This window comes from Eulemur rufifrons, chromosome 19 (assembly GCF_041146395.1).
Source record: "Eulemur rufifrons isolate Redbay chromosome 19, OSU_ERuf_1, whole genome shotgun sequence".
Lineage (NCBI taxonomy): Eukaryota > Metazoa > Chordata > Mammalia > Primates > Lemuridae > Eulemur > Eulemur rufifrons.
In genome coordinates, this window is record NC_091001.1 from 10,401,234 (window position 1) to 10,414,276 (window position 13,043).

A 13,043-nucleotide genomic window follows, 5' to 3' on the forward strand; every position below is an offset into this window, starting at 1 on the left:
ACCTAGATCCCTCGCATGTGCGGTTTACAGTAGGATTTGGCTCCTATGAGAATCTAATGCTGCTGCTGATCTGACAGGAGGCGGAGCTCAGGCGGTGATGTGAGTGAGGGGAATGGCTGTAAAAACAGAGGAAGCTTCCCTTGCTCACCTGCTGCTCACTCCTGCTGTAGGCCTGGTTCCTAACAGGCCACAGACTGGTACCATCTGTGGTCTGGGGATTGGGGACCGCAGATGTAGAGAATTAGGATAGTTAGAACCTGTAGGATTGCCTGACTTCAGGGAAGAGGAATAAAATAAAATAAAAAACAGGCTTAAGTAGAAGTAGTTCTTCATTCCTTCCTAATGTAGTCAGAAAAAGTTGTTTCCTCATTTAAGCCTAAATAGGAAGCATGTGATACATTATTTTGCTTTTGCTTTTCATGTCAGTAACCATTTTAAATGGTATCTGTCTTTCATATGAGCCTCTTTCAAAAATGTTAATGTTTCACTGAATTTTGAATGATCATAAATGATTCTCTATATTTGCACAGAGCTCTTTCAGCTTTTTTAGTCAAAGTTGAATATTTTATCTCTGTAAATCCAATTATCAAAGCTTTGTTATTTTAGCAAAATATAATTTATGACTGAAAGCCAAAATTAAGATAAAGTAGGTGTATAAGCTTAGTAAGGGATGAAAACATATATTCATTGAAGGATTATCTTCGTTAAGGAAAATAGGTTCAGTGATAGTTTTTCTGACCACACTTTGTTTTGCACTGAACCTTAAAAATGTGAAGGACAACACTATTAGCAGTATCGTTTTTTAAAACTCCTAGGTCAACTGACTAGAAAGTGTTACTATACATATTTTTTTCTGTGTACCATGGCAAATACTGTACATTGTCATAGCTTATTTTTGTCTATACTGTTTAACAGCAAATGGGAATATATTTACATGGTTATATTGCAAATGCATTTAAAATCCAAGTTCATGGTACTTGAATGTAAAATAACAATTTCATATGTTTTGCAGAAAACGCATGTTTCAGAAGAGATGGGTGAAATTTGATGGCCTTAGCATTTCTTACTACAATAATGAGAAGGTAAATACATGTTACAGTTTTCAAAGATTGCTTTACACATACTAAGAGTACTTCAGTAAACTAAGCAAGTGATTTGGTTTTCAAGAATAGGAGGTGGATTATAAACATGAAAGGAATTTAAAGAGGATAAAACACACTCCTTTTTACTCTTTTCATAATTTAACTTTTCCTTGACACATAAAATTAGAATTTTTTTTTACTTAGCTATTTAACAATTATTTATAGAGTATCTTTTATAAACCTAAGGAAGTCCTAAGAGCAATATAAAAGCAAATAAGCAGTTGTCTTTATCCAAGAGAGCACCAAGGGATGCGTACAAATGACAATATGAGAAGAAAATGGCAAAGCAAGGGTCGGTTGCTTCATCTGTGATTGGGGAGGGAGACATTTATGTGAGATTTCGTTTGCCGTGGATCTGGAAGAAAGGGGATTGTTTGCATATATAGAAACTAGAGAGAAATGGGGCCTATTAGCAGAGAGAAGAGTAGATGTCCAGATGGGAAAGTGTGGACCATGCATGATACAACTGAGTAGTTTTCTCTCTTTGGAGTATGTAAAGAAGACTTGAAGACAAAGTTGAAAAGGAATTAGAGTTCATTGAAAATCTTAGCTGTTATGTGAAAATGGTTACAATGTATTCTTAAAGCAATTGAGTCCTAATGACACAAGCTAGCGTTCTGAGTATATCCTTCCTGTTAGGTATGAGAATGTCTTTATTCTCTTAGAAGATGTAGGCCGAAATATTTATGGGTTCAGTGTCATTATATCTGCAGATGTTTTTCAAATGTTACCTATCTTTATTTATATTTGCAAATATTTATGTTTATCTGCACATATGCATAATTAGATAAAACAAATTCTGAAGATGTAATCAATTGTCAAATCTAGATGGAAAATAAATGGGCGCTCATTGTACTACTATTTTAACTTTTCTGTGTTTGAAAAATTCCTTAATAAAAAGTTGGAATTAATAAATATACTACCATATGTTTAGTTAACTAAAATCAGATGATTTTTGTCTTAACTGTATACTTTCTCTTAACATACTTATTTTAAGACTTAACCACATTCTCTTATTTATAGCTCATAATCTAACATTATTTTCTCCTTATTTGGAGATTTTTGCAGATATAATGATATTTCCCCTATATCTGTGGTTTGAAGAGAGATTTAGACTCCCTCTTATAAATTGCTTCTTCGGTGTTGCAGGGCAGAAGAATCTATGCTTTTAAACAGAAAGTAACATGTATTGCAACATAACACACACTGCATGTTTTATTGCTCAGAATAATAGAAGGGTTAGAGAGGTATTCGTTGTTTGGTTTCTCTTTGCAGTGATCCAAATTAAGCATCCAATTGGTTTAAACACACCTCTTTGAGGTCTGTAAGATGGTTGGATGGATATTTTTTAAAAGCCAGTTTTCTGCTTCAGCTATTAGTTCTAGTCTGCTTGTCCCTTTGAATGTTGAGATAATTTCTATGCCTGGGGTAAGTACAAGGTAGTCTCTGTGTCTGATGGAATCTGACTGCTGGTTTTCTTCAGCACCTGATCCCTTTTCTGGTTTGTTTGAGAGGAGAAGGAAAATTACCCAGTAGTGACACAGGCTTCCATGCCATGAGACTGTTGGTGGTAGAATCATTCCATTTGAGAGAGAGAATTTCTAGTAGCTGTGTCCAACTGCTTTTCTTTTAATTTGTCCTTTTAAAAGCTTATCTCAATTGCAGTGAAGAGAGGAGAGCCTGTCACATTTTTAGATATTGATGCATTAAAAATGATGCAGGCTTGGTTTGAAATTGAGATTAAAAGTTTATATTAAAATGAGTTATTACAAATAATTTAGCTTATCCTCAATTTTTTAAAAAAGTTAAATTGTTGTTTCCTATGGCATTTCATCTGTTTACTCTCCAGATGATTGGCTTCATTTTGGCAAAATACAAAAGCACTGGGGTGGGTGTTTTGTAAAAGTAGGTACAGTTTCTGTTGTGACTCTTCTGGCAAAAGGGATGCATGAGAGTGGCCGTCACTACTACTATCCCGGCGGGGTGTGCAATTTTAGTGGCTATGTGAGCAGAGCAGGTGGGTCTTTTAATATTTAAATGTTCACTTGAGAAACACGTGGTTGGGCATTTTGGGGGTAATGTGCAGAGTTCCCCATTTCCCTAGTTTTCTTCTACTTTTCTAAATGTGCTGAATCATATCTTTGCAAGGACTTCATTGTATCACAGAAAATGGCATCATCCCAACAACCCTTGATATCTTATCCCATGCTAAGAAGCCAACTCACCCCCCATTCTCACTCAGCTGTGGGCGGAATTGCCCTGTGGTCATTTCATTGTCTGAAAGTGGTAGATAAATGACAAACTTGACCTAGATATCTGTGTGTTACAGGCTCAAGGGATGCTTTAAAATTTCTTTCCTTAAGGAAAATTTTACACTCTGAAAAATGCAGGCATTTTGAGCTTGTCATTTGAGTATTTTTTTCCTACAATTGGCTGTATCTTGTGTTGTTAGAAGGAGAATATAAAATTAGCTCTTCAGTGTTAAAAATTATGAGATTTATTTTGGGATCTCATAATATATTACAAGTGAACTTGTAGAGAAGTTATAGAGAAACTGTAACTTCCTCAGGTTAAAGTGATTAGCATTTTGCTTGTTAAGCATATTTTAATCACCTGGAAATTTTTTTCTTGTTACTCTACCAGAAGTACTTACCTGATAATATAATATCATATCATTGTTATAGGTACATAGTTTATGTTTTTAAAGAATTGTTTTTTAATCTGTTTAAACAAATCTAGTGGAAGGAGAATCTTCTTTTATTCCTGTTTTTCCCCCTACAGTGCTGCTTGACTTTTCTCTATTGAGAAAAGGGGTTAATGGTAACCAACAAATAGTTTAATTATCTCAATAGGGACATATTTTTATAAGCTTTTCTAATTCTGATGCAAACTAAAATTTTGGAACAGATCACCTAGGGGATGAATTGTAAATGTTTTTGGACATTCTTAATTTCCTGCTATCTGGTCTCAGCTAGTACAGACTTACAGGATGGAGGCCCCACACTGTCCCCCAAAGATGCTGTGCCCCTTCCCACCTGCTAGGTTGTGTGACAAGGGAGATGTTCTCTCCTTCTTCTTAATTGCTAGAACACTTAGTGGTCTAGATTGGCCTTGTATTGCCATTTTAACCTAGTTGCATTTGTAGGGTTTCCTTTGTTAAGCCAATCCTGTCTTGCATTTCTTTGTGATGATCTTTTTAAGCAATGTCTGAGTACACACTGTGGGAAACTTGAGCATGTCTTTCCCTAAAGTTTCCCCTTTCTGTTTTTATTCTTCCATCTAGCCATTGCCATCCATCAAAATCCTGTGCAAACTTCAAGACCCATCTTGTTATTTGCCTCTGTGAACCTTTATTTTCTTCAACTGTGTGGCATTTGAACAATAATATACAGTAAAATTTAGAGGGACAACAAGCTGAAAGCAGAGAGGCAGGTCAGGAGAGTGTTGTAGTAAGCCAGGCATTGGTTTATCAGAGTGTAGACTAATGTGGGGGCTCAGTGACAGCGATAAGAAATGAATTTCAAAAAATATTAAAAATGAGCCATTAGAGTTTGTTGTAATTGTGATTGAACATAAGATGCACTCAGAAAATACTTCTGTGGTACCAACTGCATCATGAAACGTGGTGAGGGCAATAGATAGATGACCTAAAGCCTATTTGGGGAGACTGCATTAATCAAATAATCACACAGGTAAATATAAAGTCACCATTTAAATTACAATGAATAATTGCTATAAAGGAAAAGTCCCGGTTGCTGTTAGCTTACATTAGGGTTATTTACCCAGGTGAGGATGAGCAGCCTGAGAGAAGAGGCTGATCAAAAAGACTTTCTTCAGGAGGGTATGTTTATGCTGAAATATGAAGAATGAGGAGGCAGTAACTACTTAAAAAGTGAGTTTGAAGAATATTCCTTGCAGAGCAAACTGTGTATGCAAAGGTGCTTGTTTGGGCAGAAACGTGATGTGTTCATGGAACCCCAAGAAGGCCAGTGTGGCTAGAATTCAGAGTTGGTGAGTGGCAGAGAGGAAGCTGACGCTGTAGATGTAGGGAGAGTCCAGGTTATGTGTGTGCAGATCAGCACAGGTTAAAGACCATTCCGTCCTCTTTCAGACTGATTAACTAGAAGAGTGACATTTTAGTGGACAAGTATAGAGGGAGGGTGGGTCTTCAGGTGATTATGAATTCAGTTTTAAAGTTTATGGTATGGGACAGTTACATATACTACTGACTTGAAATATGGCAGTGTAGTTGAATGACATGGATAGATAAGATAGGGAAAGATTTTAGATTATTCTGCATAAAGATGGTAGAAATAGAGGACATTATGTTAAGTGAAATAAGCCAGGAATAGAAAATTCAACACCACATGTTCTCAGTAATATGTCTTAGTCATATGCTAAGTTGATCCCATAGAAGTAAAAAATAGTACAGAGGATACTAGAGGCTGGGAAGGATAGGTGGAAGGAGAGGATAGAGAGATTTGTTAAAGGATACAAAATTATAGCTAGATGGGAGTGAGTCCTAGTGTTCTATAGCACTGTAAGATCACTATATAATAGTTAACAATAATAGTCTCAAATAGCTGGAGAGGGGATATTGAATGTTCTCAAAGAAATAATTGTTTGAGATGATGGATAAGGTAATTACCCTGATCTGATCACTATACAGTGTAAGTATTACAACGTCACTCTGTACCCCATACATATATATGATTGTTATATGTTAATTAAAATTAAAAAAGAAATGCAAGAAATTTTCTTAGGCAGAGAAGACAAAACAAAAAAATTGGAAAACAAGGAGAAGAAGTAAGTCATTTTCTAAATGCTTATTTCTTGACATCCTTCTCCCTTTTCTAAACGAGGTTGCCCGTTCATCTTCCTGAATCACAGTTCAAACATACTCCATTTTTGGCTGCATGAGAGTATACAGGAAAGCCTTTATGGTGTTGGTATTTAAAATAGCATTAAAGAATGGATAGGATTTTGGTGCATACATAAAGTCAGGGATGGGAAATTGGAGCAGAGCCAGTGAAGGAGAAGAAACTGTTAAAGAACTAAGCGAGAATACCATGGTGGTGGAGTATATCTCCTCAGCTAGCAGCGGAGATGATCCTAGCAGAATGCTATGTTGCTGACAGTGACTGTCCCTTACCTGTTGCTAAGGTAGGAGTTTACAGCAGGGAGGAATATAAACTCGGTACTTGCTCTCTGCATGGAATGGTTTAGTACCTTCTTAGTCTAGCCAGTTATTTCAGACACTTGCAGCCTGCTCAAAAGTGGGGGTTTCAGGGGTAACGCCATGGAAGGGAAGCGAAGAAACACCTTAAGGATGTGTCCAGACTCTTCTGATATTCAAGGCCTTCCGTAGTGTGGCCTCAACCCTCGACGTACGTTGTGGCCTCGTCTCTTTTGATTCTACATTGTCCTCTTATTTCTCTGCTTCATACTTCCATTACTCTCAAATGTCACCATGTTTGTAAAAGCACCTCTCACCCCTTTTAAACAGAATTGAGAATTCCATCTTTGTACTCATATATATATCCCTTTGTTTGTACTCAGTTTTAAACTTTTCTCTCATTACATGAGCTGCATTTTGAGGCTCCTTGAATGTGTAAGGACTCTGACTTTTCTTTCCAATGCAGGGCCCAGTAAATTTTACACCCTTAGGAAATAATTGAAGTTATGGGGTGTAATCATCATGCCAAGTGATTTGAAAGGGTCCAGGAAAATGAAGATTGAGGGAAAGTTATCAAAGTCCTAAGAATGACCATTTTGAACAAAATTGTAATATATATGTGCTGATTGCAAATAGCCAAGTCTATCTTTTTTCACTCTTTCGTTATTGGGGAATAAAAAGTAAAGTGATACTGTGTGAGATTAAGATCCTCATCATAAAATCATTGAGCAATATGGTTAATGGATAAAATCCAACAACCTTTTTAGGTATATTTTTGTGCTCAATATATAACAGCAGTAGTTTTGAAATGGTTCAGTTACAGTACCTGTTGTGGCCAGCAGATGCCTGCAAACACCATAAAATCATTTTGACCAGATTGTTTTAAAGAACATGCTGCTGTTTTTTGGAAGTATATATTGCTAGTTTAGTAGAATTGTTTGTATTTGATTTTTTGCGTTTTAATTCCAGATGAAGAGAAAATTGAAAAGACATCTCCCTTAAAAGAAAGGGACATTTAATAGTTTCTTTTCTTGGGTATTAAATTAGTGTGTGAGCAAACATCTGTATGTCATTTTTAGAATTTAGATTGAAATTATGAAAGAGAAGCAGTTATAAATACCATTCCATTCTTTTTTTTTTTTTTTTATAAGATCAAGAGAACTTCGTTTTCATGAGTTTTCTTTATCTTTTTCTCTACCCTATACAGGAAATGTATTCAAAAGGAATAATTCCACTTTCTGCTATATCAACAGTACGAGTTCAAGGAGACAACAAATTTGAAGTTGTTACAACACAAAGAACTTTTGTTTTTAGAGTAGAAAAAGAAGGTAAGATTATTTCTTTATCTCTATAACATGTTCAGTCATTAATTTCTGACCAATCATATTAATAAACTAGTTAAGCTAGAAATGTCAAGAAACCTTTAAATATATTAATTTTAAATAATTTACATTTTAAATTAATTTTTCAAATGGATAATATTAAAACATAAATAAATCAACAAATTCTTTGTTGTTTACTATTCTTTAATGCAACGAATATTTAGTGAGAAGCTATTACACGTCAAGGACTCTCATAAGTTCCAGGTATACAGTAATGAAAAAAAAGTAGACAGAAATTTCTGCTTTCATGGAGCTCACCTTTGAGGTATTGTCTTGTTAATGCAAAATAGTTATTTAATATGCAAAAACAATTTTTCTGTTAAAAAGTTAGTTTGATGGAAGTTTATATATGGCAGGTCTTAGCTGACTGTGCAGGCACCATAATCATTCTATTATAGATATTGGAACGTCTTTTACATTTCTTAGATTCTTTCTATCTTTGTCATCTATGGGTCACTTGATGGCAAAAATTGATCTAAAGATGGCATGTGTTTTCTGGATAGAGTTTAAAGGTGTGCAGAGAAATCTTTTCTGAATTTTGTTTCATGGGGGAGGGAGGAGCCAGAGGAATGAAATGTTCTCTGTTGTATATTTTGTTTGACTACCATATTATTACTGTAAATCTCAGTAGTTTTAAATAATGTAGATAAAGCCTTCTCATTAATTAAAGAATTTGGATTTTAACTTATTTTAAAGACTTTTATTTAGATATAGATATATAATTCAACTTAATTTTTAGGTGTAGATATATAATAGATATATAATATATATAATTAGATATATAATAGATATATAATTCAACTTAATTTTTACTTTTTGGTGCTTAATTATTTGAATAATACATGAAAAATTTACTGAATACTTGGTATGTGCCAGATACTCTGTTAAACTGTTCATTTTAACAACAGTCTTATAGGTAGTATTATAATTATTATCCCATTTTGCTGGAGGTGAATAGTATTCACTACCAGTTGGAAACTATTGCAGTGTTTAATTATTATTGTCCTCTTTTTTAAACTGCTAGATTCCTAGAACACATGTCAGTGCAAGGCACAGAGAAAGCATTCAATATACATTCTATGTTACTAGAAAGTTTTCATTGTTGCTTTGGATAAATGAATTTGTCCCAGCTGCCTTTCACACTGGAGCAGCTTTTTTCAGACTGGATTACTACCTGTTTGTGAGCTCAACGTATTGTTTTATAATTGTAGAAAACCTCCTGCCCCCTAAAACAAAAACAAAAACAAATCCAAAACATAAAACAAGAAATATCAAAGTGCATTGCTTATAGTAAGTGTTATATTGTGAAACGTATCTATGTATATATTGTATATGTGTAACACGAAAAAAGTTCTTGTTATTTTAAAGTAAATGTTGAATGAAAACTACAGCCCTAGAGTAGGGTAAACAAACTGTGGCCTGCAACCTAAATCTGGCTGGCTGCCTGTTTTTATAAATAAAATATTATTAGTTCACAGCCACTCTTGTTTATTTACATATTGTCTTATGGCAGTTTTTGTGCCTCAGTGGTAGCATTGAATAGTTGTGGCAGAGACAGCATGACCAGTAAAGCCTAAAATATTTACTATCTGGCCTTTTACAGAAAAAGTTTGCCAACCCCTGTCCTAGAATTGCATATGTGAGGAGTCACTATTTGTGAAATATTGACATTTGAAATTTGTCTATAGTTGACTTGTATTTGAAATCACACTTTTTCTGCATTTCTTGAAACACCGTGGCGTTGCTTCTCTTGGTTGGCTATCATGATGGTCTGTCTTTATACTTTGATTTCCACTACCCTGAAAGGTAACTGCCTGTTTCTTTGAGGTGCATATCACCTTCCTCTTGGCCTCTCAAACTGAATTTCACATAAGCCACATAGCCTGCATTTTAAGATAGATGTACTAAATAAGGCTTCCAACTTGTGTGAAAATCTGTTTAGCCATATTTACTTGCCACATTAGAAGTTAAACAGACACATTTTATTTAAGTAGAATGTGTCAACTCACACATGTTTAAAAGTTACATGTTCACAATTGACCAATAGATCCTTCTGTGTTGTATGGTTCATCTTTGTGATGTAAACTTAGTACAATATAAGTATTTCATTACCTTTGGTATAAATTTATTGTTTAAACAAGTTATAGGTCTTCAATTTTTGAAATCATGGAAATAGTGTTTCAGTAAAAACTAAGGCTATATCCACATGCAATTGCTGAATAAGTTATTTTGATTGAAAATTACTTTTCAGTATATAGTGAACAACTCACATTTTTAAAGATAAGTATGTATAGAGCTATGTGCATGTATATATGCATATATATTTATGTATGTGTCTATATATTTATTATGGCACCTTCAACAAGATACTAAATGTGTTTTATTAAGTGTTCGTTCTTCCTTCCATGTATACAAATGGTTGATTATTTTTTATTTTGTGGGAACTGGGAAATCAACTGTAGTGGCTTATGAAAAATTTGACTTAATGAACTTTAACCTAAATTAAAGTTTGCTTCAATTGAATGAAGAAGCAAAATCAAAGTTTAGAACAGAAGGGAATAGTTTGACGTCTTAACAGAGATGAATTTTTCATTTTTGGTGAAAAGGTTTTAAGTGACATATACAACAGTCTTCCCTGAAATCAGTCACTATTTTTAAATTGTGGGTGTGCTGGCATTACTGAGATAGGATTAAAATTTAGCATCTTTTCCCCAGAAAATTTCTAAGGCTTCAATTCCTCCAAATTTCTTAGTGAAATGTTATTCTCTTAGCTGAAAGTGAATTATATTGAAATAATAACATTTTAAAAATACTCTTCCCCAAGTGCAAAATTCGGTCTGACTCCTTTTCTCAAGCAGAACTATTGCACTTTGTGTGAGGGTCCCGGCAGCTAATGATGTCCCTGGTTAGCCTGTGTTCTTGTAGCACCTGTGCTCACACACGCAGCTGTGTTACTTGAAGACACAGGTGATGTTCTGAGTGGGCAGTTCTCATGGTTAGAAGAGAGCTTAAGAATTCTGAGTGGCGTTTCCTTCCCAGGCTGTTTTTCAGTTTGGCTCTCGGCGTCTGATTCTGTGTCTGTCCACCGTAGCAGATTCCAGACACTTGGGAGACAGGCAAGTAGGTCAGGCTCTCAGTTCTCTTTTTAAACATCAGACAGTGCTCCCGGGGCAGCTGTGATACTGATACGGGAAAGGTTTTTTTATTAAAAATATTTCTTTAAAGAATACCTAGCGTAAGAAACATATAAATTCCCCTTAGTTGTTTTGGGCAAGCAGACTTCTACCTCTTTTGCAATCTTCATTGGTTTTAGAAGCAAGGCACGAAACATTTACTGTCCCTTTACTTTCTCACCCTACTTACTCTCACTGGTGGTTTGTTAAGTGTCTTCTTTATAGACTTTACCATGGTATTTTGGAAGTTTCTGACACATATTTCAGAAACTTGCTAGGACCCCATATTCCTTCTAAAATGTTCTATTGTGGGGTCCCAAGTCTGGCTTTGAGGCAGATCTCATGGTTGTAAGGTGACTGATCCCAGGTGTGTATCTCCCTCTGTAGCTCCAGAATCGTATGGTCAGCTGCCTACTTATCTCAACACGGGTGCTCACAGCATCTCAGACTTCACACGTCCTAATTCCTATTTCCACCCTCTCCACGAAACTTCTTCCCCTGTAATCTTCTGCATCTCCGTAAATAGAGTCCCTAGGTGCTTAGGCCCTGACGTGTGAAGCCTCGAATATTCTCCTTCTTTCATATCTCCCATCCAGCCCATCAGCAAATCATGTCAGTTTAACTTTGAAAATATGTCTAGACCAATTCTCAACACCCCACTCCACGACAAGCCGCCACCTCTATCTGGGTATTTCAAACACCTCTCTTGATCAGCCACATTCATGTCTTCAGTACAGTTGTGAGAGTGATCATTCACCAAGAAAGTCAGGTCGTGTCGGTGCACTTCCCGTGCCTCACTGCCTCTGTGTCTTACTGAGAGTCGAGCACTTACGGTGTCCAGAAGCCCCTGCATGATCTGGCCTCGGTCTCCCCATCCTCACCTCCTTCCTTACCCTCCCCCTTTCACTATATTTCGACTGCAGGGGCTGCTTCTCCCTGGAAAATGCCAGACCTACTGCTGCTGCTGCTGCTGCTGCTGCTGCTGCTGCTTTGGGGCGTCGACACACGTTGTTCTCTCTATCCTAGAATGCTCTTCCCCCAGCCTCCCTCCGCTTGCTCATCACTTTCACTTCCTTTTGTGTGTGTGTGTGTATTTGTGTGTGTGTGTGTGTGTGTGTGTTCCATTGAAACTTTATTTATAAAATCAGGTGGCCAGTACATGTCCTGTAGTTTACTGAACTCTGCTGTGTACGAACAAATCTCTTTTTCTTTGACTGCTTTTAAGATGTTCTTTATTATTATCGTTTGACAGTATTTTGATTACAGTGTCCCTTTGTGTGGTTTTCTCTCTGTTTCTTCTGCTTGGTGTTGAGCTTTGTGGATCTGGTGGTTTGGAGTTGTCATGAAATTTGAAAAAATTTTAGCTGTTAACTTGTTTTAGATATTTTTCTCCCTCCTCACTTGGGACTCCAATTGCACGAATGTTATCCCACTTGATGTGGCGCCATAGCTCAGGGGTATTTGGAGGCTTTTCTATTGCCCTGTGTGAAATAGTACTGCCTAAGACCCTCATCCTGTGCTAAATGTTATTGTACTTGCTGCTGTGCAATGAATTATATATCCAAGTTCCTGTGTCCTTCCTTCTTTCCCTAGAGTGTAAATTCCAAGAGAAAAAGGGTCATGTGATCTATCTTGTTCATTTCTCCATTCCTAGCATTCAGAAGAGGTCTCGGAACCTACTAAGCACTCAGTAAATATTTGTATGAATGAGTGGTTATCAATTTGAAGAACAACTCTGATGGGCAATAATTCCTTCCCTAATATTGGTCATGGGTTACACAGAGGGATTTGAAGTTAGGCCATATTACCATATCAAAAGATATGGTAAACTTTGTTAGATTATGTCATTGATGTTTTGCATGGCCCTAATGTAGTAATCTCTAGTATAATAAATCCTTTGTTACTAATGAATATGTCTGCTGATAAATCTAGTAGTTCAGAGAATATTGTCTTTCTTGTCGACCTTTTTTAGTCTCTTTTTTTGATTCTTATACTATAGGCTTTTATTCCTGAAAATATCAGTAACTATTTTGAGGTTTTAGGAAATTTCTATTGTCTTTTATTACATTCTAGCATAATCACAAGAAAGTGGCAATTTCAACACTTATTCTTAGTTTCCCTCACTCCCTTTTCTTCTTTTCTTAACCTGGAATGCTACACTTGGAGCAAA

General features: G+C 35.9%; 1 protein-coding gene across 1 annotated transcript in view; it reads left to right on the forward strand.

Moving 5' to 3' along the window:
• The window catches only part of ARAP2 (ArfGAP with RhoGAP domain, ankyrin repeat and PH domain 2), a 178,182-nt gene that overhangs the window by 49,018 nt on the left and 116,121 nt on the right, over positions 1-13,043 (forward strand). Inside the window, exons 7-8 of the mRNA XM_069494099.1 lie at positions 1,013-1,082; positions 7,526-7,646. Coding sequence (XP_069350200.1) covers positions 1,013-1,082; positions 7,526-7,646 — 191 coding nt within the window. The remainder of the gene's footprint in view (positions 1-1,012; positions 1,083-7,525; positions 7,647-13,043) is intronic.